This window comes from Lytechinus pictus, chromosome 12, assembly GCF_037042905.1.
Source record: "Lytechinus pictus isolate F3 Inbred chromosome 12, Lp3.0, whole genome shotgun sequence".
Classification (NCBI taxonomy): domain Eukaryota; kingdom Metazoa; phylum Echinodermata; class Echinoidea; order Temnopleuroida; family Toxopneustidae; genus Lytechinus; species Lytechinus pictus.
In genome coordinates this window covers 5,207,501-5,230,590 of record NC_087256.1, presented here as the reverse complement: position 1 = coordinate 5,230,590, position 23,090 = coordinate 5,207,501, and the positions used below count along the sequence as shown (strand labels likewise).

Here is a 23,090-nt window from a genome sequence, read left to right as displayed (position 1 = left end):
CAAGTTACTTTCAACGATCACCACATCAAAACCAGCTCCTTCAATGGTAAAAAGAAATAAGAATTCCTTTTTTCAAATTGGCATAAAATTGCATTTTTATGACAATAAAGAATTATTATTTCCATCATTTCTGACATACCTCAGATTCATATTTCCTGGTCCATTTCATACTTTTCATGCAGTTTCTAAAATAGTTACTGACAGTTGTAGGCAGCACTGTGATTCAGAGTTCAGACAGAAGAATGGGTATCATGCAAGAGTTCACCCCCTCATTAATTAATCTTGTGATACCTTTCCTCCACATACTACACAAAAGTAATAAAAGTTATCTCTCCTTATTTGTTTTTATTGTGAGGACAATATCATGATATTTTGACAACTGCACAGAGGGAGAAATTGAGAGAAAAATAAAAAATAATGACTTAAGTTACAACACTGAAAGCTACATCCTAATTTGTCTTTAAAAAAATTGATCTTATTTTTGAAACATCCAATCCTTGTCTAATTGTTTTTACAAACATGCATCTACTCTCGCATTTTGCTCATTTATTATTTCTTCTAGGTATCATCAATGTTGGATTACTGCCCTTCAGGAAAAAAAATAAGTAAGCTTAATTCAGGATTTAATTTGAGCATATGATTAAAAAAGTTTTAGAGTTCAACTAAAATTCATATATTTTGTACAAGATATCCCAAAATGTGTTGCTTTATTTATCTTTTAATCAATGATGTTTGATTGATGTCTTAGTGGTTTGATAAATAAGGCTAGGTCTAGAGAGAACGTGCAATTGTTGCCAGCATTTTGGAGTACACCAAGGGTGATGCCATGTAATCAATAAATCAATGTATTAAACTGGTTTGATAACAAATGAAAATATTTCTGGAAGAAATTTACTCACATAGTCACACCCAATCAAAATGCATTGCGTCTGATAGTAATAGTAGCTTACAATATTTCATAATGCCTTTGCACACATACAATTTCAATAAGAGTATAAAAAATCATTTTCTTCTAATTCTCATATTTTCTTTGTTTACAGAATGTAGTATTCTAATGCAGGGTAGCATATTTCAAACAGTGACAACAGACAAGAGTTCTGGGGCCTGTTTCATTAAACTTGTTATAATGACAAATTTGCAATAACAGTTAAAAGCTACTGAAATCTGCCAATCTGATTAGCTGATAGTAATCTTGTTTATAGAAATTGTGCATTTGTTGTTGAACATGTATATGCAGCCCTGTATTCTCATTCACTACTACAAAATAATTTACAGTTTATTTTGCACTGTCTTTCAATTGCCTCTGTTTCAAAATACAGATAATGTCAAAGGGGTCATGCCATTTATAATCACATTTAAAAATGGAGATATTGATGACTATTAGGGCTGCTATTGATCTTGAGCAGGTGCTCTATTGTATGGAATGTATGATAAATGTAAACACATGTATACCTAGACCTACATTGATGGTATCCAATGAGTGATCTGTTATTTAGCTGTAAATCTTTGATAATAAATCTCTGTGAGAAAAAAATAACTAGTTATTGTGAATAAATACTACTCTTAATAGTCAATAAATGTTTTCCTTAAATTTACCAATCTACGTATAAATATATTCAATTTCAGTTAAAGGTATATAATAAGTTCAGGATAAGAATATGTACAATTCGAAAGCATTGATATTTACATGTACATTTCATGATGCCATTTTTTTTAACCAAAATGCATTATTAAAAAAAAAAACATTATACAAACAATAAAAATAAACTCTCAATCATCATGTTATTCTATGTCAATCAATCGATTTAATATCATTGTCATTAATATTAATAGTGCTCAGGCAAAAAATCTCTTTTTTTATAATTATTTTTTTGGGTTTTTTACAACTCACTGTCTAAATCTGCAACATTGGATAAGCTTTAACACTGAGATGAATTGGATTTCCAGGGCTCATTTTTTTGTTTCCAGGGCTCTTAATTTTCCCCTCATTACTGGGAGGTTAAGATATTGATCAACAATGATTAATTGATTTAATGACTTTGTGCCTTTGTGTCAATTCTGATAATAATCTAATATATGCATTGTGCATACACGTAAAAACATGCTTTCGTATTCTCTTTCTCACGGGTTGACGTTTGTGTTTTTATATTGATCCCATTCAAATATTAAACCTTGCAACATAAAAAGCCCTCCTCACTACAATGAAAAGTACAAGATAGGTGATCAACTGTTTGATTGAGATTAATAACACAAATCCTTTGCTATCAGTACTTGGGTTTAGTGGTACTTGGTTGGTTGTTCCTCCAAAAAAGTCTTTTGGAGTTTGAATTGTAAATGCAGTGATCATGCATGGAGCTTCTAATCCATGGTAAATGCTAGAAATCTATATTTTATTTTACATGTATATCATGTTATTGGTATAACTAACATTTGTAATAATGAGCCTTTCAAATTGTTCATATAGGCTTGCTATAACCTGCAAAATATTGATCATCATTGTTACCAACATAATATAACCAAGTGGAACGCCTCTGGCAGTCTCGCCTGCATTACGCGATTTAATACAGCAGCAGTGCTAACTTTGAAAACTACTATAAAATAATCATTCACAAAAACTCCATTCATATAATGACATAATACCACGTTCATTGACCATAAATGACATTTGAACGGTGACTTAAGACTTGTCAACTACATCCATGTCCACATTTCAATCACTCTATCTATAAACTTTCAAAGTTATGATGGCAATTCAACAATTACCCCAACATGGCCTAAGTTTATTGACCTTAACTGACCTTTGACCTTGGTTTTGTGACCTGAAACTCACAGGGGATGTTCAGTGATACTTGATTACTCTTATATCCCAAGTTTTATGAACTAGATCCATAAACTTTCAGAGTTAGGATGGTAATTTAACAAATACCCCCAACACGGCCAAAGTTCATTGACCTTTAATGACCTTTGACCATGGTCATGTGACCTGAAACTCGTACAGGATGTTCAGTGATACTTGATTACTCTTATGTCCAAGTTTTATGAACTAAATCCGTAAACTTTCAGAGTTAGGATGGTAATTTAACAAATACCCCCAACACGGCCAAAGTTCATTGACCTTAAATGACCATTGACCATGGTCATGTGACCTGAAACTCAAGCAGGATGTTCACTAATACTTGATTAACCTTATGCCTAAGTTACATGAACTAGGTCCATATACTTTCTAAGTTATGATGTCATTTCAAAAACTTAACCTTCGGTTAAGATTTTGAAAATAATTCTCCCAACATGGTCAAAGTTCATTGACCCTAAATGACCTTTGACCTTGGTTATGTGACCTGAAACTCAGGCAGGATGTTTAGTAATACTTGATTAACCTTATATCCAAGTTTCATGAACTAGGTCCATATACTTTCTAAGTTATGATGTCATTTCAAAAACTTAACCTTAGGTTAAGATTTGATGTTGACGCCGCCGCCGCCGTCGCCGTCGCCGCCGCCGTCGCCGTCGGAAAAGCGGCGCCTATAGTCTCGCTCTGCTATGCAGGCGAGACAAAAAGCTAAAAAACTGAGGGTGGCAAATGTTGAATTTGCCATAGCTATTATTGTTTCTTGAAATGAGACTCAAGCCTAGCGATCTACCAGAAGTGATATCCTTCTCAAGAGCAATTTCTGATTAAGTGTATTTAGACCGCATCAAACTTCGTCAGTTCCAGGTATTTTTTTATTGGAAAATTTGCACTGTTCTACCCTGATTAGAAAATACCAGGTATTTTTGGCAGTGTGAAAGTAAATTACGGAAACTTTCATAGCCAAACGTGTAGTTGGGTATGGGTGCCGTGGATGGCTGCTGAGCTAGTGATTTTGAATCTTGCGCCTTGCCTGCTTATCAGACCATACTGTGCATACTCGTAACTTTTAGATATTACCCCGAAAGGGTCTCCTTCGGGTCCATATGGATGCCAAAAATAATTATCAGGTATGTTAAGGCCTTAACAAGTTTTCATAATTTGACAGATACCCTGGTGATCAAGGCGGTCTGAATACGCCTACTGAGATCAATGGTTCACAAAGAATTTTCCTTGATGACATCTGAAATATCTGGATAAATACTTACTTGTTGTTGTAACAGTAACAGCTGGACTGAATTCACTGTTTCCATTATTATTCATCACTTTCAAGCGATACTTGTATTGTGAAGAGGGATCTAAGCCATCAAATATGTGATTCGTTCCATATCCACTGAAATGAAAATGTTGAAGAAATACGAGACGTAAATCAGAAAAGATCTTTTTTTTTAATTGAGGAAAATAGTAAGAACAGCAATGATAAAATTTCATTATCAACTTATTCCACAAAGAGAAAGAAAGGTGGAGTATAGAATTGAGCAAGATGCTTCATGATGAGAAACTTAGGTCACTGGATACCTTATAGTTTCTGGAGTAAAAAAAAAAAAAAACATATTCAATTAAGGCTGTGGCAATTTTTTGTTTCATTGTCTTCTTTTCCAAATGACCAAAACATGTCACGGTACATGTATAAAGAACAGTTTCTTTCAATCAATTGTCTTCTTTCCTTTCTGCTCAATTGAATCATAATCAATTGACATGATGAAACACACTTATTCCATTTTAGATCATTTACAAGTAATTCAAATTTTGTTTATTCTTCAAGGATATGAAACCTTTGGACCAAGATAGCTTGTGCAAAAACAGAAAAAATTAAAGAAACAGATTAATGATAGTTTGAAAAAAATTGAAAAAATAATAAGAAAGTAAGAGCATTTGAAGTTCAGATCATTATTGTAATGTAGATCCTCCAATTGGCAATACGACAAAGATATATATGTGAACAACTTTCCCCATTACTTTTGTACAATATTCACTTTAAACTGCCTATTTTATCACATTTTATCACATCTATCAATAGATCATATATTCTTTCTATAGAAAGGCATGTAATACAGATTTTCAAAGAGTTATGGATAAACAGTTTGTATCACCATAAGAGCAAAAAGAGACATTTTGGGGGCATTAAGTTTATCAAAGGGAGAGTTGTTCATGTGTGATATCACGCATCTTTGTTGCATTACCAAAAAGGGGATCTCTATAGCATATAGTGATTGCAATATTCAATTGCTCATAACTTTCACATTATATTTCCTACTTTCTAAAACTTTTTTAAATCTTATTCTTTGATTCTGTTGTTTCCACACACAAGCCCACTAGTTCCAAAGGTTTCATTTGCCTTTAAATCTTTGTGGTTTTATTTTTTTATACAATCATTAATTTATCAGGAAAAGAGTAATATCCTCAAAAGATTGAGTAGCCATCTCAAATTGACCCGACCTTATTCATCAAATACAACTAATTCATGTATTGAACAGTGAAATGAAAGGGCATTAATTAGTAAAAGCACCTGCTGACATTTTAACATAGTTCCGTGGTTACGAAATGTACAAATTTATTTACGACTTCCTTGTAACAAATTTATTGCTAGCTACAAACGTAATGTTATAATCAAAGCTTTTGTGTAACAGACCATTCTGTCATTTATTGATTGTTCACTCTATTCAATAAGAACCCCTTCTCTTACAAATCAATTGTTTCTTTTTACAAGCTTTGATTGTGCATTTGTAGGAATTCGACCCTGGACAAACAGAAAAGTACAGCTTAGTTGATCAGTACACTGTAATTAAAGGGGAAGTCAACCTTGAGTCCCTGACGTAAGTTGGTTTGAAGTGAAATGTATGAAAGGTTTGACAAAAATCAATTGAAAATATTTTTCTTTTGTGATGTCATATGTGAGAAGCTGCACACAGTTTTTTACTTTGACAACATCTTTCAACCCCCTCCCCCCCAAAAAAATCGGTCACCATAACACAAACCATTGAAAAATATGAATTTACAGAATTCATCCTATATCACAAGCTGCACATATCTTTGGGGTGACTGTTCAGTATATGTACATGTATCAACAAACACAAAAACTTTAAAAATGGTAGAACTTCTAAAAAACAGTCACCATAACACGACTAAATGTGTGTTCAAGCTTTATATTGCTAGTTTTATCACAGCTTTTTGCATTGAAAAATGTTTGGTTCACCGTTCTACATCTAAGTCCTGTATCGGTGAGGCTTTAAATTACGGTAATGAAATGCCAGTGTAAAAAGGGCTTTACTGGTTACATTTGCATGGTGTACATCAATTATTCAAAAATATATTTTATGGAGGAAAGAAAATAAAAAGGAAAATGTTTGACACTAACTCGCTGTAAAATTAATTCATCATATTACACGCATTCAATTCAACCATAAAAATCCTCTGTGCTGGTTGCCATGGTATTAAGAAACAAATAGACACTGCCAGACCTGATAAAATCCAAATTATTCAGACCTAACAAAATCAACAAAACAAATCATTATCTGCTGTGTAATGTATTTATTCTCTCATCTTACTGTTGCATGTAAACAGCATACATGTAGCTAATTAAAGATTCATTGTTTTTTCACGTTTTTTTGGGGGGGGGGGCTTTCTCCTTACGTGTCAAAGACAGTCAAACTTTATTTCTTTGATTATTGAATGCAACTATTAATGACATTATGTCAAAGGTTGCATTTAATATCTGAGAAATAATACATGTATATAGTATGATATTCATTCACATAATATTCAGCTTCGGAACTGTCTTTTTTTAACAAACATGTATGATCAACAGTATGCAGACACCTTTTATACACATACATTGTATGTTTACATGTAGGTAAAGATGTTGTCACATTTTTTTCCGTAAAATCATTATTTTGTTCAATTGTTTGTTTTACATTCGATTTCAAATTGATATAAAGCTACCACAGGAGCTCAATTAGTTGAAACTTGAACAACTTTCAAGTCTTCTTTGCATGCCATTCATGTCTTCAATCTTTAACAATTTCTTTCAAATGTACAGCACAACAGTACACATTGATCCAGACTAGTATAACTTTGTATATAAAAAGAGAAGCCTTACAGATCCACACACCAATCTGTCTCATTTATTTGATTCTCATCTCATAAGACACCTGAAAGTTTTCTGTTTGACCAATTCAAAACTGTTACGGTGAAGAAATCAGTCACTTTTTTTGTCAGACTTCTGAAAACATTGTATCCAATGTAAACATCTTTTCTTTCTGAAAAGTCTTGCGTTGCTCTTTGCCGCATTCTTGTTGTATAACAATAGTAGGGCAAGATTTGAAAGTTTCAGTACCTGGGTGCATTCATATAAGTTTGAGCCTACAAACATCACATTAAAAAAAATATTTGAATGTCATTTCAGCAGTGAGAGCATTCATATTAGAAACTATTATTATTCATGTTTATTTGGGAGTTTTGGGACCTTTTATATCATTCTGAAAAAATTGAAATACTGTATTAAAAAAAAAAAAAAAAATAGTGACATCATTGGCTCTCTCATTTGCATATCACTGAGTTTTGTATTTAACCGTTTCATTAAAAAAATAAGCGAAACTTTAAACTTTTTTAATGTAACATAACATCCAAGTTTGATGAAATTATCAGCATTATGATTATATTTCTTTATTTTTCTCTATTGAATAAAATCAACTATTCTGTAAGGTGAACTTGATCTGTAAGTATTTTTACATTGAATTTTGATGTAATTCTCATAATGTTATGCTTTTTTTATTTTTCTCCATTTATTCCAATTAACTTTTAGTTTGGAAAGCAGGGGAGTGTTTCATCAACATTTTTGTCCGACAAATTGTCAGATCTGACAACTTTCCTTCATTCTAATTGGCTGAGAGGCACTGTTACCGTGATAACTGTCGGATAAAACAGGACTTGTCGGATGAAACATTGACAAGTCCTTTCATGAAACGCTCCCCTGAATCTACATTGTACAAGACTACAAGTAGCTGTGTTCATTGCAATAAATGACAAGTATACTTATGTACATACATGTATCTGGATGTAAACTTGTAAAAAGCCACTTGGAACAGTTCTGCTAATCCACAAAGACTACAAACTTTGTGGTATTTTTGAGGTGTTATCCCACAAAGTCTACTCAGAATTTATTAGCAAATTCAAAACATGTACAGTTACCTTAGCCAGTAACTTAAATTCAACTCCATGTCTTTAAGAATCGGCTGATACTGCGTTCAAGTATGCAAAATTTGTATAAAAACATTGAAACCACAAAATATTTTTTAAATGCCAATTTAGGCGATGCATGTAAATGAGGATTGAGGAAACTAGAAAAGTACCTCATTTAAAAAAAAATCTAAATCTGGCACAGCTTTTTATAGACACTTGGCAATAGATATATTCTAAAGTTTAATATTCAAAATATCAAGTTTGATAATGGAGTTTGATTTTTATTCAGTTTACATTTTCGTAAAAGCCTCTGAAATTGTGTGCATTTTCATATGAAAACTATTTTTGACCATTTTACGCACATTTCCTGCAATAAGCCGACTAACCCGCTATTTTGCAGGGCCAGATAGTACCATACTATTTACCGTGCTAGCCCACTTTGCTTTAAAAACGTTGCGTGAAACCGAAGTGGGCTATTAAAGCTTAAAGGAGAATGAAACCCTTGAAACCAGCTGAATCCATATCAAAGAGAAAAATCAAAGAAACATATTGTTGAAAGTTTGAGGAAGATTGAATGAATAATAAGAAAGTTATGAGCATTTGAATATTGAGATCACTAATGCCATGTAGATCCTCCCATTGGCAATGCGACCAAGATCTGTGATGTCACACACATACAACTCCCTCATTACTTTAGTACTTATTTCACTTATATTCTCACTTTTACAGAGTCTATCACAAGGTGAGGTGTTCTCTTTATGAGAGAGTACAGAGGTTTCACAAGTACAGAGGTTTCACAACATTATATCATTGATGAATCGTTGGTCATTAGAATGAGCAAACAGAGATGTTTTGGGGTATATTTTCAGTGTCCAAAAGGGGAGAGTTGTTCATCTGTGACATCATCGATCTTGGTCGCATTGCCAATGGGAGGATCTCCACAGCATTAGTGATCTCGACATTCAAATGCTCATAACTCTTCTATTGCTAGTCCTATTTTACTCAAACTTTTGTTGATCTTATTCTTTGATTTTTCTGCTTTCACAAAAGCTAACTTGCTCCAAGAGTTTCATTCTCCTTTAACCCCAGGAAATTGGTGGGGCTAAGATCCCCCCCCCCTCCCCCTAGCCCCACCAATTTCCCAGGGTTAAGAAAATATGTGCAGTGTGAAAAGCATAACAGTGACATACAGTGTTATTTTTTCTTCCCACTTTAAGGATTAGCAGCAACTACATGTACCTTTCATTTCGTGCTGCACTCAACCCACGTGAGGTAAATGGGTAACTTCCTTGAATGCTTCAGCGGCAACACAGCTAAAGCTGGAGTAATAATAGCAGGGCTTTGTATCCTCATGCAAAAAGCATTTTATAAATCCAGTTATTATTATTATTTTAGATTTAGCATTCTAATCTAACACTTGTATTCTAAATAATACTTTGAGAGAGAGAGAGAGAGAGAGGGGGGGGGGTGGTAGAAAGCAAGCAAATAACTTTAGGGGGGAAAATCAATGACATGCCAAACTGACCACACAAAATGTGAGGTAAAAAACAAGCATTGTTCACAGATAATACTAGTGTGTAACTCTGCTCAAGCAGATCCTGACTCTCAGAAAACAAAATAAAGCACTTGTAAATTTATGCCTTTCTTTCCGCACTGGTACTACAAGTATAAATCTACAGGAAAGTAAGATTGGCAATTTTAATAGGCAGATTCACAATAGTGATGTAACTTTTGTGATAACCTAATTTTGCCAAAAGATAAGTATGCAACTCACTGCACACAAGAAAATCATATGAGGGTTATTTTTCATGATCGGGTAAAATGAGGGTATCAAAATTGCCAAAATAAGAGAAAAGGATTCACTTTTAAACAGCAATGTGCGCATGCTGCATGGAAAGGGTATTCACCCTATCATAAAATAGAATAAAAATTGAGATTAATTATTTAAAGTGACAAAGGCATGATAAAATACTAGTAAAATTTTAAGAGATTGAAGCAAGATTATTTTTTTGTTTGTGGTCCTTTTTGCAAAGCTATGGTTCAGCGTGCTGAACTTCTTTCTTATTTTTCATGTATTTATGTTTATCCTTATCCCCCTCAAATTTATTTCATTTGCACATTCTGGATAAATTTCAATTTTATGTAAAATATTATTTGTGGGTTGAGACAGACATGGAATCTCTATATACATGTAGGCCTACAACCCTTGTAGCTACTGCTCGCCACTATTGGGAAAATAGGATGGAAAGAGACATCAATAAACTAAGAAAAACAGTTCCTATTGCCTATTAGGCGTTGCCAAGCTGCGTAGGCATATGGCCTCCTTACATACAGGTCTCTAGACAATAATCACTGATAGAGATCAAGATATTGATCGTCACATTGAAGATATGAGGACATGCACACTCAAAATCGGGTCAGTTGCTAAGGAAGCATAATGTCAATAACAGCACTGTTGTCTAGTCTGATAATAGAAAGCACATTCACATCGTGCTATAGAAAATGATATCAAATGTGTAATGTGATACAATAAGTTAACAAGTGGAATGCCTCTGGCCGTCTCACCTGCATCACGCGATTCAATATAGCAGCAGTGCTGATTTTGAAAACTACTATAACTCGCACAAGATGTTCAGTGATACTTGGTTACTCTTATTTCCATGTTTTATGAACTAGACCAATACACTTATAGAGATATGATGGCAATTCAACAAATACCCCCAACGTGGCCAAAGTTCTTTGACCTTACATGACCTTTGACCTTGATCATGTGACCTGAAACTCGCACAGGATGTTCAGTGATACTTGATTACTATTATGTCCAAGTTTTATGAACTAGACCAACACACTTTCAAATTTATGGCTGTAATTCAACAAATACCCCAATTTGGCCAAAGTTCATTGACCCTAAATGACCTTTGACCTTGATCATGTGACCTGAAACTTGCACAGGATGTTCAGTAATACTTGATTACTAATATGTCCAAGTTTCATGAATCAGATCCATAAACTTTCAAAGTTATGATGGTAATTCAACAGATACCCCCCAATTCGGCCAAAGTTCATTGACCCTAAATGACCTTTGACCTTGGTCATGTGATGTGAAACTCATGCAAGATGTTCAGTGATACTTGATTAACCTTATGTATAAGTTTCATGAACTAGGTCCATATATTTTCTAAGTTATGATGACATTTCAAAAACTTAACCTTAGGTTAAGATTTTGATGTTGATTCCCCCAACATGGTCTAAGTTCATTGACCCTAAATGACCTTTGACCTTGGTCATGTGACATGAAACTCAGGCAGGATGTTCAGTAATACTTGATTAACCTTATGGCCAAGTTTCATGAACTAGGTCCATATACTTTCTAAGTTATGCTGTCATTTCAAAAACTTAACCTCAGGTTAAGATTTGGTGTTGACGCCGCCGTCGCCGCCGCCGCCGCCGCCGCCGCCGCCGCCGCCGCCGCCGCCGCCGCCGCCGTCGCCGTCGGAAAAGCGGCGCCTATAGTCTCACTCTGCTATGCAGGTGAGACAAAAACTACATTTTAAATAAATGTAGTCGCTCCCCTTTCATTCAAAGTTTGATAGCAAGGATCTCAATAAAATAGAATTTTGAAGGCACTATTCATATCGTGACCTGTGAACCCTTTTGAGCATGGTGTATGTACAGTGTAGCAAAAAATACAAATGAACAATACTGTGCAGGTATTTTCACAAGTATAGGGCCTACATAATCAGGATAAAAATATACAAAGAACTAGTGGTGCTTTGCCTCTGCCTACAAATAAGTCAAAACAAGCTTGGTATCGAAATTAAAATATAACTATTACCTGTACAAAATACTTTGATTGGGTTAGATACATGTCAATACAGAAGTACATGGCAAAAAAAGCGCCTTTCTTTTGGGGGTAAAAAATTATGAATTCTTCAAAACTGTATTTATAGCCAAACCTGCTTAAATTTAGAGAGACAACTATTAAATCTCTATGAAAACTGTCTACAATTTTAATAAAATTGCAAGAATTGCCCCTTTCCTTGTCTCTGAGGATTTATAAAGTGGAAATTAAAAAAGTCCAGAGTTAGACTTTAAGTGTAAACATTCATAATTTTTTCGTCTCCTAGGATTCTATCAAATGAAACTAAAATTTAGACATATTACATGTAAACATTCATTTTCTTGTCACCTAAGGATTTTATCCCATTGAAAATGAAAAATGTCAAACAGAGATATTAATGTGTACACATTCCTTTTCTTTTCCCCTAAGGCTAAGGGTTTTTATCAAATGAAAGTCACACAGATGTAAATGTAAACACTTCTTTTCTCTTCTCTAATAAGAGATACTTTCCTGTAAACTAAAATTCTTGTCTTGTCTCCCATGGGATTTCAATCGAGTACAAAATAAAGAGGTCAAAGAGAGATATTTACGTGTAAACATTTCCCCATCCCTGTGTCTGGTCTGATTCTTGGATGATGTAGCGGAGTCTTCCATCTCCTTTAGAGACTGTGTCCTGCTTGGCCGCTGCATCCCAGTATAATTCAATACTGTGATGAGTTACTTTACCCACCACGGGAGGATCTGGTTTCTTTGGTGCTGCAGTGAAAAATGAATAAAAGAAAATATTACAAGATAAAAACAAGTGAACAACTGTGAGGAGGTGACTGCAAAGTGTGTTTACAGAAGCTTAAGAGTGTCACGTACGAGTTTATCTGTTAACATGGCGACAAAACTATATTGTTGAGTTGATTTAAAAAAGCTTAGATGGAAGTGAATATAGCAAGACAAGGTCTCTTGCCAAGTGGACTTCTCAACAGCTATCTGTGGTTAACTTGCTATACACTACAGTTTGAGGCCAAGGATACTTTTTTTTTCTTTAGGTCTAGGATACAGCCTCAGAGCCAGAACTTTCTTGGGACTTCAAACAAGGATTTCATCCCAATCACAGACTGGCTAAACAACATTAGTGAGGCCCTCACTAATGTTGTTTAGCCAGTCTGTGATTGGGATGAAATGTGAGGGCACGTTTCCGGAAACCAACAATATTCTCACCCAAATCATTCTAAATCCATTTCATAAAAGGCTTCCTAGCCAGACGTCTCTCGATATCAATACAATCTGCAGAAAGAGCTGACGATGCACCCATAGTATCAACAAATACTTTAATGGTCAAGTCCATCCAAGAAAAAATTTGATTTGAATAAATAGAGAAAAATCAAACATGCATAACAATTAAAATTTCATCAAAATTTGATGTAAAAATAAAAGTTTAAAGTTTTGCTTATTTTTCACAAAACAGGTATATGCGCAACTCAGTGATGTGCAAATGAGAGAGTCGATGATGTCTCTCACTCACTATTTCTTTTGTATTTTATTGTTTGAACTTTGAATTATACAATATTTCAATATTTACAGATTTGACAGTAATGATCAACTTGACTGAAAGATAAAATGATAAAATAATGGCAATTCCACATTTCAGAAAGGTTTAAAACGTTGTTTCCCATGACAATGAAGAGAAAATTAAAATAGTTAATATTTCATAAAAAAAGAAATAGTGAGTGGTCAGTGGATGATGTCAGTCCCCCCATTTGCATACCAACCAGGATGTGCATATAGGCCTACATGTAGGCCTGTTTTGTGAAATTAAATGAAACTTTAAAAATGTCATAACTTTCTTATTTTACATCTGATCTTGATGAAATTTTCAGTGTTAGCCTATGCTTGTTGGATTTTTCTCTTATTATTCAAATCAACTTTTTGTTGGGGTGTACTTTCCTTTAAAAAAAGAACACCTCGATAAAATTACACTTATTTCTATGAAAATAACAATTTCATTTAAAAAAAAGGTTTAAAATATTCATCAAACAAACTTCCATAGAGGCTTGAACAGTATTCTTGCTTAGAAAATGTTAATGATAATTTGTATACTAAAATCAGAGTGGATGTTAAGATGATCACATGACATTTGCACCTGGGACAATTTGCTCCAGGCTTTAAGGACTAAGGTATTAAAAAATTATATCATACTAAATTACTTATGTTTTTAACAGAGTATTTTTCCAATAAGAGAAGTTTACAATCACACCTGTTCTATTCTCTTGTTTGCAATCAGCTGACCTATCAAAACACTGAAAGGGGGAAATTTTTCCATAGTCTAATTTTATGAAGAAATAATATCTATTGTCTGAATAAAATACCTTCATTTTTTTAAAGAAAAAATATGACTGACAAGCCCTGTTTTAAAAAAGAGCAAACAGGAGTGCAACCAACCAATTCTTTTTTTTTTTTTTGGGGGGGGGGTTCTTAGTGTGTGGAGTTACAATGTATAGCAGAGTAGTGCTGCGAGTCAGGCGGCATGTTCGGGTTCGGTTTGGCAGGGTTCGGCAATGTATGCCAAATTGAATTATAAACATACATGTATAAAGTAAAGGATCGCCAACACTCAGCCAGTTTGTTGCAACAAAGGTCTGTCATACATTTATAATAAATTTTGTTTCTAAAAAATTGTTATAAAAATTGTTGCATGAATTTCTTTTATTTATTTTTTTGTTAAACAAAAGAGTCATTTCTACTTTCATTTTTAAATGAAATGTAAATACCAAGAAAATATTGAAAATGAGAGAATGAGGATAGAAACAGAATTTCAAAGAACATGATATTTTTTTTAATGAATATTTCATGTAGATATGATTATGATTGATTACAATGGCATTGCAAACGCAGCTTCTCTGATCGGAAAGTGTTGATCGGGAATGTCGAAACAGTAGACAAACAACCTCCACTCAACTATTATTATACTGGTAAAATTCATAATCCAAAGAATAGGAAATGTTTTAGAATGTCCATATTTTCTGAAAAGTAGTTAAATCTGGTCAATCAATTACTCTAAAAAGATAAATATCAGTCGATTCTTGGTTCTAAAAGATTGACGCTATGTGACTTCAAACACATTTCCAACATGAAAATGAGTACATGAGACTATACCGTATATTTTAGTATTGTGAAATCACTTGGAGTTGATCTTCAGAACCAAGATGGAACTGATAAATTATCATTTCATTTTCAGTAATTGACCAGATTAAACCACTTAGAAAATATTGACAATGGAAAAACATTTCAAATTCGGAATATGAATTTTACCAGTATAATAGCAGCTATTAAGAGCAGGTTGTTTGAACTTCCTGTTTCAACCTTCCATATCTACTATTTCTGAAAAGCGATATTTATTAAACGGAACACGCATTGCTTTGCTTTGAATTTTCTGTTTCTTCTACCCCCATTCTTTCATCTCTGTATTTTCATTGATATTATTATTAATAGGGACATTTCAGAAGGTGAAATAAATACTTTACCATTACTTTATCAGTCACAAGGACAGAATTTATGTCGTCTTTTTCATTTGTTAAAAACAAAATGATCATGAACGATTACAATCACGATCGATTACAGCAATATGTAATTCAATTAGGTCTACACTTTTTTTACCGAGTTTAAAAGCTTAAAATGACCCCTCATTTCATGAAGAAAAAAATTAATTCATGTTTATAAAAAATTCTGATATTGATAAAAATTCAATCTAAGACAAGTTCGAAGCTTTCATACTTTGTCAGTTACGAGGAAGGAATTTGTTGTCTTTTTCTTTTATTAAATACAAAACAATTAGGACCGATTACAATCATGATCGATTGAGGCAATACATAATTCAACTACACTTTTATACCGAGTTTAGCTTCAAGTGTCCCCTCATTCCATATTTTCTGAAAAGTAGTTAAATCTGGTCAATCAATTACTCTAAAAAGATAAATATCAGTCGATTCTTGGTTCTAAAAGATTGACGCTATGTGACTTCAAACACATTTCCAACATGAAAATGAGTACATGAGACTATACCGTATATTTTAGTATTGTGAAATCACTTGGAGTTGATCTTCAGAACCAAGATGGAACTGATAAATTATCATTTCATTTTCAGTAATTGACCAGATTAAACCACTTAGAAAATATTGACAATGGAAAAACATTTCAAATTCGGAATATGAATTTTACCAGTATAATAGCAGCTATTAAGAGCAGGTTGTTTGAACTTCCTGTTTCAACCTTCCATATCTACTATTTCTGAAAAGCGATATTTATTAAACGGAACACGCATTGCTTTGCTTTGAATTTTCTGTTTCTTCTACCCCCATTCTTTCATCTCTGTATTTTCATTGATATTATTATTAATAGGGACATTTCAGAAGGTGAAATAAATACTTTACCATTACTTTATCAGTCACAAGGACAGAATTTATGTCGTCTTTTTCATTTGTTAAAAACAAAATGATCATGAACGATTACAATCACGATCGATTACAGCAATATGTAATTCAATTAGGTCTACACTTTTTTTACCGAGTTTAAAAGCTTAAAATGACCCCTCATTTCATGAAGAAAAAAATTAATTCATGTTTATAAAAAATTCTGATATTGATAAAAATTCAATCTAAGACAAGTTCGAAGCTTTCATACTTTGTCAGTTACGAGGAAGGAATTTGTTGTCTTTTTCTTTTATTAAATACAAAACAATTAGGACCGATTACAATCATGATCGATTGAGGCAATACATAATTCAACTACACTTTTATACCGAGTTTAGCTTCAAGTGTCCCCTCATTTTATGAAGAAAAAATTTATCCATGTTTATAAAAAGATTCTGAAATTGAAAACAATTCAATCAAAGACGAGACAGGAGCTTTCATAGTAGATAAAAAAAACATTTTGTGTGGAATTCGTATTGTACACTTACCAATAATTTTTTTCATTTCATACTTAAATCTATGGAGTCCCTGCCGTTGAGTACTTGGTAAAATCAATGTGCCTAAATTTTTTTACAGAACCACCAAACCAGGCCCTTCTCTAGACAGCTGGCAGCCGTCTGTTTAGAGGAGTTTTTGACATTATTTTTTTTTATTTCTCCTCGTACACAGATGGCTCGCTATCGTGCAGCCACCATTAGGGGGTTAACAATGCAAAATCCCCCCGTCATGGCTCATCAATTTTTGTCATAAAAATAACTTGTCCAAAATAAAGAAATGCACCAAAACAGGATATACTTAAAAGGGGAAAAAACAGTGACTTGTTTCGGCTGTCGCGCAACTCCCACTGCCTGGTTTATCCCATATATACCGCACTAAGTAATACTAACCTCACAATACGTGTGAGTGGGTTTATCCAAACTTAATACATAAACATATGGCTATTTGAGTCCCTGTACAGATTGAGTTAGAACTTCGGCCAACGGAGTTCAGCAGAACAACCAACATGCATAACAGAGACCGAAGCTCTTGGTCTAGCCTTTCTCATGTTTGTGTTCGGTTCGGTCCAGTTCGGTGAACTTCCGTTCCGTTCGGCTACAGCACTATAGCAGAGCAATAACTAGACCAAAAGCTTCAGTCTCTGTATTTTGGTTGTTCTGCTGAACTACGTTGGCTCCACTCACCAATACATAGACTGAAGAGCTTGGAGGCCCGTACGTACATCCAACGTATAAGTGAACTAACGTTTTATAGGTCGCGATTTAAAACTGTGTTTTAAGCGAAATTTACAGTTTCATGTTTTCCATTATCAGGGAAATATAAGTAATTGCGTACCTTGGACCGGAGTTATTGATAAAAATCCTATGATCGATAAATCTTTCATCTAAGACATTTTCACCTGAGCTGATGGTTTTTCTTGCAAGTTGCCATCTTGAATGACGTCATTATTCGATATATCGAATGTCGTCTGCTACCTGTGATCGTAGCGGTTTAGCTCGCATGTGGAGCAGATCGCATAATAATTAATATCGAAAGCAATATCGATATCACATTCGTAAATTGTCGATGCACTCTCCATTCGTTTGTAATTTTGGCTGCTATTTTGGGAGTGATTCTGGTGTCCAAGTCGCAAGAAAACATCGGTAAAGTACCATTTTCATACCTTTTGATATATTTCTTTGACATTAATTAATTTATTATAAATTATAAATTTATATCTTGTAGTTGATAAATCTCTAGAGTTTAAATTCGACGTAAAAAAGCACATCGAAGTCTGGACAGTTAATCGACAAAAGGGAGGATGTGATAACACATGCGAGCTCACACTAACACACTACATGTACTGTCGGTGAATGGGGATGATAGTAAAATGACAGAAAATTTTGAATAAATCCCCAGAAACGACGGTTATTCCTGTCTAAGCAATAACTAGAGTTTCTGAAATTACTTTTACATAGCATCTTGACTACTGACTCTTGTCTGGACAATTTCAATAAGAATAGGACATCCCCACTCACTCTGACTTAGCCTGGAGGCGTCTGGGGAGTAAAACTAAAAGTCATCTACTCTACGTAGGCTAGAGAGTACTAGAGTAGATGACTTTTACTCCCCAGACGCCTCAAAGCTACTCTGAGTCTGACTCTGGACTGGTCACGGCTAGCCTGGAGGCTTCTGGGGAGTGAAAGTCATCTACTATACGTAGGCTTAGTAAGCTTACGTATAGTAGATGACTTTTACTCCCCAGAAACTAAGGCAGAAGCCTCCAGAGTCCAGGCTAGTCACGGCGTTACACGCGACAGTCTTTCTTCTTTATGAATGAAGAATTAAAAAGTAATTATTCTTACCTGACATTGTAACCTATCTCCTGAGAATCGATGTAATTTCAAGCTATCATTCTCAAAAATTGTAATTTTGGCTGCTATTTTGGGAGTGATTCTGGTGTCCAAGTCGCAAGAAAACATCGGTAAAGTACCATTTTCATACCTTTTGATATATTTCTTTGACATTAATTAATTTATTATAAATTATAAATTTATATCTTGTAGTTGATAAATCTCTAGAGTTTAAATTCGATGTAAAAAAGCACATCGAAGTCTGGACAGTTAATCGACAAAAGGGAGGATGTGATAACACATGCGAGCTCACACTAACACACTACATGTACTGTCGGTGAATGGGGATGATAGTAAAATGACAGAAAATTTTGAATAAATCCCCAGAAACGACGGTTATAACACATGCGAGCTCACACTAACACACTACATGTACTGTCGGTGAATGGGGATGATAGTAAAATGACAGAAAATTTTGAATAAATCCCCAGAAACGACGGTTATTCCTGTCTAAGCAATAACTAGAGTTTCTGAAATTACTTTTACATAGCATCTTGACTACTGACTCTTGTCTGGACAATTTCAATAAGAATAGGACATCCCCACTCACTCTGACTTAGCCTGGAGGCGTCTGGGGAGTAAAACTAAAAGTCATCTACTCTACGTAGGCTAGAGAGTACTAGAGTAGATGACTTTTACTCCCCAGACGCCTCAAAGCTACTCTGAGTCTGACTCTGGACTGGTCACGGCTAGCCTGGACTGGAGGCTTCTGGGGAGTGAAAGTCATCTACTATACGTAGGCTTAGTAAGCTTACGTATAGTAGATGACTTTTACTCCCCAGAAACTAAGGCAGAAGCCTCCAGAGTCCAGGCTAGTCACGGCGTTACACGCGACAGTCTTTCTTCTTTATGAATGAAGAATTAAAAGTAATTATTCTTACCTGACATTGTAACCTATCTCCTGAGAATCGATGTAATTTCAAGCTATCATTCTCAAAAATTCAACACAAGATTACTTGATTTTGATGAGACTGCGCTGGCCTGGAGACAGTGGAGTGCAGTGGAAAAGAATAGGCCTAGGTTTGGCACACAACGGTAGCTCAGTGGCAACACAGCCCAGAGATAAGGCGATGAACGCTCGGAGTGTACCGTACCGATCGGTCCGATCGCTCACGGGTTCTGGAACTAGTCCCACCCCGTTCAAGTTGAAAAAGATCACAAATCGAAGTGGCAGTTCATCAAAATGCAGCGTTATCAATTTCCAATAGAAACTGAGAGGAAAACTGTGTACAGGTTCACTGGTTTCGGACTAAAATGAAATATTCTGCCAAATATACTGCTCTTCAACAAGATGATTGCTCCGTAGCTACGGCAAAATTGGCGTGCATGTATCGTAGCGGGCGTTCCTAAATTTTAGAAAAATGCTCGCTTGACTATTTTTTGTCTTCATAATCATACACTTCGACCTATAACCTGTTTCAAAATACCGTTCCTTTTATTTGCCGATTTCAAAGCACTAAGCAGGGGCGGATCCAGGAATTCCCAAAAGGGGGGGGGGACAAATTTTTCGGAGGATATTTCGTCCCCGAAAAAAATTGACAAGCCCCCCCCCCAAAAAAAAAAGGTCTTCAACCACATATAAAGGATATTTCATACCCGAAAAAAAATTGACAAGCAAAAAAAAAAAAGTCTTCACGTTCAAAAGAGGGGGCACACCTGTGTGACTTGGTTTAAGTACTATTATGTATTATGATTACCAGGGGCGGATCCATGATTTTCCAAGGGAGCGGTGGCACATATTTTTCCGAGGAAAATTGACAAGCAAAAAAAAAAGGTTTTCACCCCAAAATTGAAGATCATTTCGTCCACGTAAAATTTGACAAGCAAAAATAAAAAATAGTGTAGTAAGTTTCAAGGTACACCATGAAAGATACATGGTGTACCGTGAAACCTACTACACTATTCTTCTTCACTATGGAAACCTTCAGAACGGTTACCAAAAATAATAATAAGTCATCATTTGGTATGAACGACATATTCCAAAGATATATTTATGCTGTGACTTTCAAAAGAGGGGCAAACTTCACCGTAAGAACGGCTTTATTACATTAAAAAAAATGGCTCTCATAAGGGGTAGGGGGCACGGGCCGGATGTGCCCCCCTGCAGTGGATCTGCCATTGATGATTACATTATCATTACTCTCCCATGACATTATCATTACTCTACCAAGACATTATCATTACTCTACCAAGACATTATCATTACTCTACCATGACATTATCATTACTCTACCATGACATTATCATTACTCTACCATGACATTATCATTACTCTACCATGACATTATCATTACTCTATCATTACATCATTACTCTACCATTACATTATCATTACTCTACCATTACATTATCATTATACAACCATTACCATAGGCCCATAGGGGATCCAGGGGGCGAGGGGCCCGCCCCCCCCCCCCCCTATTGGTGGAGCAAAAAAATGAAGAAAAAACAGGGGGAAAAAGAAAAAAGAACAAAGAGGGGAAAGAAAGGAGGAAAAGTAGAGGAAAAATAAGAAGAGGGAGACAAGGGTTCACGGTGAATAAAATAAGGTCAGGGGAAGTCATGGAAAATGATTTTTAAAAATATTTCATGTCACTATACTAAATTTTCACTCGCGCTTCCCGCTCGCATTGAAGAGATACACATCTTGCTCAATAGGCTGATATGTAGCTTAAAATATCAAGTTTTGAAGTAAATATACAAAGCATATTTCAGCTCAGACATCGAGTTTTCAATATTTTGTTTGATTTACAAATTAATTTTTTTGAAGTGCTCTGTAAAATGTCCGTTTTATGTGGTGAATATCATTTGCAGCTTTTTGCGCTGTGCACTCGCATTATTTGATTTGATAAGTAGGCCTACATATTGTCTTTGTTTATTCCATAATTAGATTCTTTATATATAACAAACTAGTTAAAATCCCCCTTTTATGACAGTTTATCAAAAATTTCGTCTCGCGCTTCGCACTCGCATCATTTATTAAGCGCTATCCACATCCACTTCACAATTCCCCTACACAGTGCTTAAATTCATCCTTTTCATACTTTTCAAATATTTTCAGCTCGCGCTCGCATTATTGATTTTCATGATAAGAAAAGAAATGTATTCAGATTGCCAAGATTCTATCTAACTCTAAAACACGCGCACACACATGCTTATTGAAATAAGCAGCTTGATCTTTATTCAAAACGTGCTAAAATTTTCCAGTTTCAGATCAGAAAATCAAAAATTTTATGCTCGCGCTTTGCGCTCGCATTATTGAAGTAGGAAGATACCAAATTACCCATCCTTTCTCATGATTTACGAAACATGAATACATGAATAGGGTGTCCCATTTTTAGGTCTGAAATCTCTTTTTTACCGCTCGCATCGATTGTTTGGTTATTTACCTATACCGTTAATAATTACAGAAAATGCTTATATAGAATGTCAATTTTGTAAGTCGGAATGTCAAAATTCTTCAGCTCGCATTATTTAATAGTTGAAATATGCATTGTCTTAATGGCTGACTGCAAAACGTCCTTAACAAGGTCCTTTTTCGATCAAACCAGAACCCATATTAAAAATTTCTGCTCGCTCTTCGCGCTCACAGCAATTATCTATTTCATACGCATCTTGTTCAGGTTTACAAACATTGCCCAGAATGTTCTATTTTCAGGACAAAATACATGAAACTCCCAAAATGTTTAGCTTCGCGCTCGCACTAATTAAAAAGGGCTTATGAGATTATTACACTTTTATGTTGTTTTATAAGAATAAAGCTATGAAGAGACTGTTAGGACATGGGCGTTTTGCCCCTCCCCCCCAAAAAAAAACACGACCAAGAAAAAAAAGAGAAAAGGAACGGGATAAGGGTGAAATATAGGCCTATTTTTCCGAGTGTTATGTAAAAATCTACCCAAAACTTTTATTTTTGTAATAAAAATGTCAAAATTTTTGCTCGATCGCTTCGCTCACACGCAACTTATTCATTTTGCGCAATACGCCCTATTAAGCCCCCTCAAATTTTTTGGCTCATTACGCCACTGAGACAACCACTTCAAAGAAATAAACAAAAATGAACTTTTAGCGGCTGATCGAGGAAAATAATGGGTGAAAAGAAAATTCGGGCGCCACTATTGGCGGAAGCTGGTTCCGCCCCTGATTACATTGGCTATCATTTCATCATCATCATCATCCATCATCATTATCATTATTTTCTACTGTAGTTTTTATATTCAACATGGTATAACAGCTATATCTTTTTTTTTTTAATAGCGGAGAATTATAGGATTTGTATCTCAACATCACTGATCTGAATACTAATACAG

General features: G+C 34.7%; 1 protein-coding gene across 2 annotated transcripts in view; it reads right to left on the bottom strand.

Annotated features, from left to right (window-relative positions):
• LOC129273224 (fibronectin type 3 and ankyrin repeat domains protein 1-like) overlaps positions 1 to 20,135 on the bottom strand; it is a 32,919-nt gene extending 12,784 nt beyond the window's left edge. The window contains exons 1-3 of one of the 2 annotated variants that reach the window (XM_064107989.1): positions 19,662 to 20,135; positions 12,521 to 12,686; positions 4,117 to 4,241 (exon numbers count right to left, since the gene is read on the bottom strand). In XM_064107989.1, coding sequence (XP_063964059.1) covers positions 4,117 to 4,241; positions 12,521 to 12,686; positions 19,662 to 19,668 — 298 coding nt within the window. In that variant the 5' untranslated portion in view covers positions 19,669 to 20,135. Of the gene's footprint in view, positions 1 to 4,116; positions 4,242 to 12,520; positions 12,687 to 18,732; positions 18,796 to 19,661 lie in introns of those variants that run through there. The other variant, XM_064107988.1, reaches the window with a different exon arrangement.
• Between the last annotated feature and the right edge of the window lie 2,955 nt (positions 20,136 to 23,090).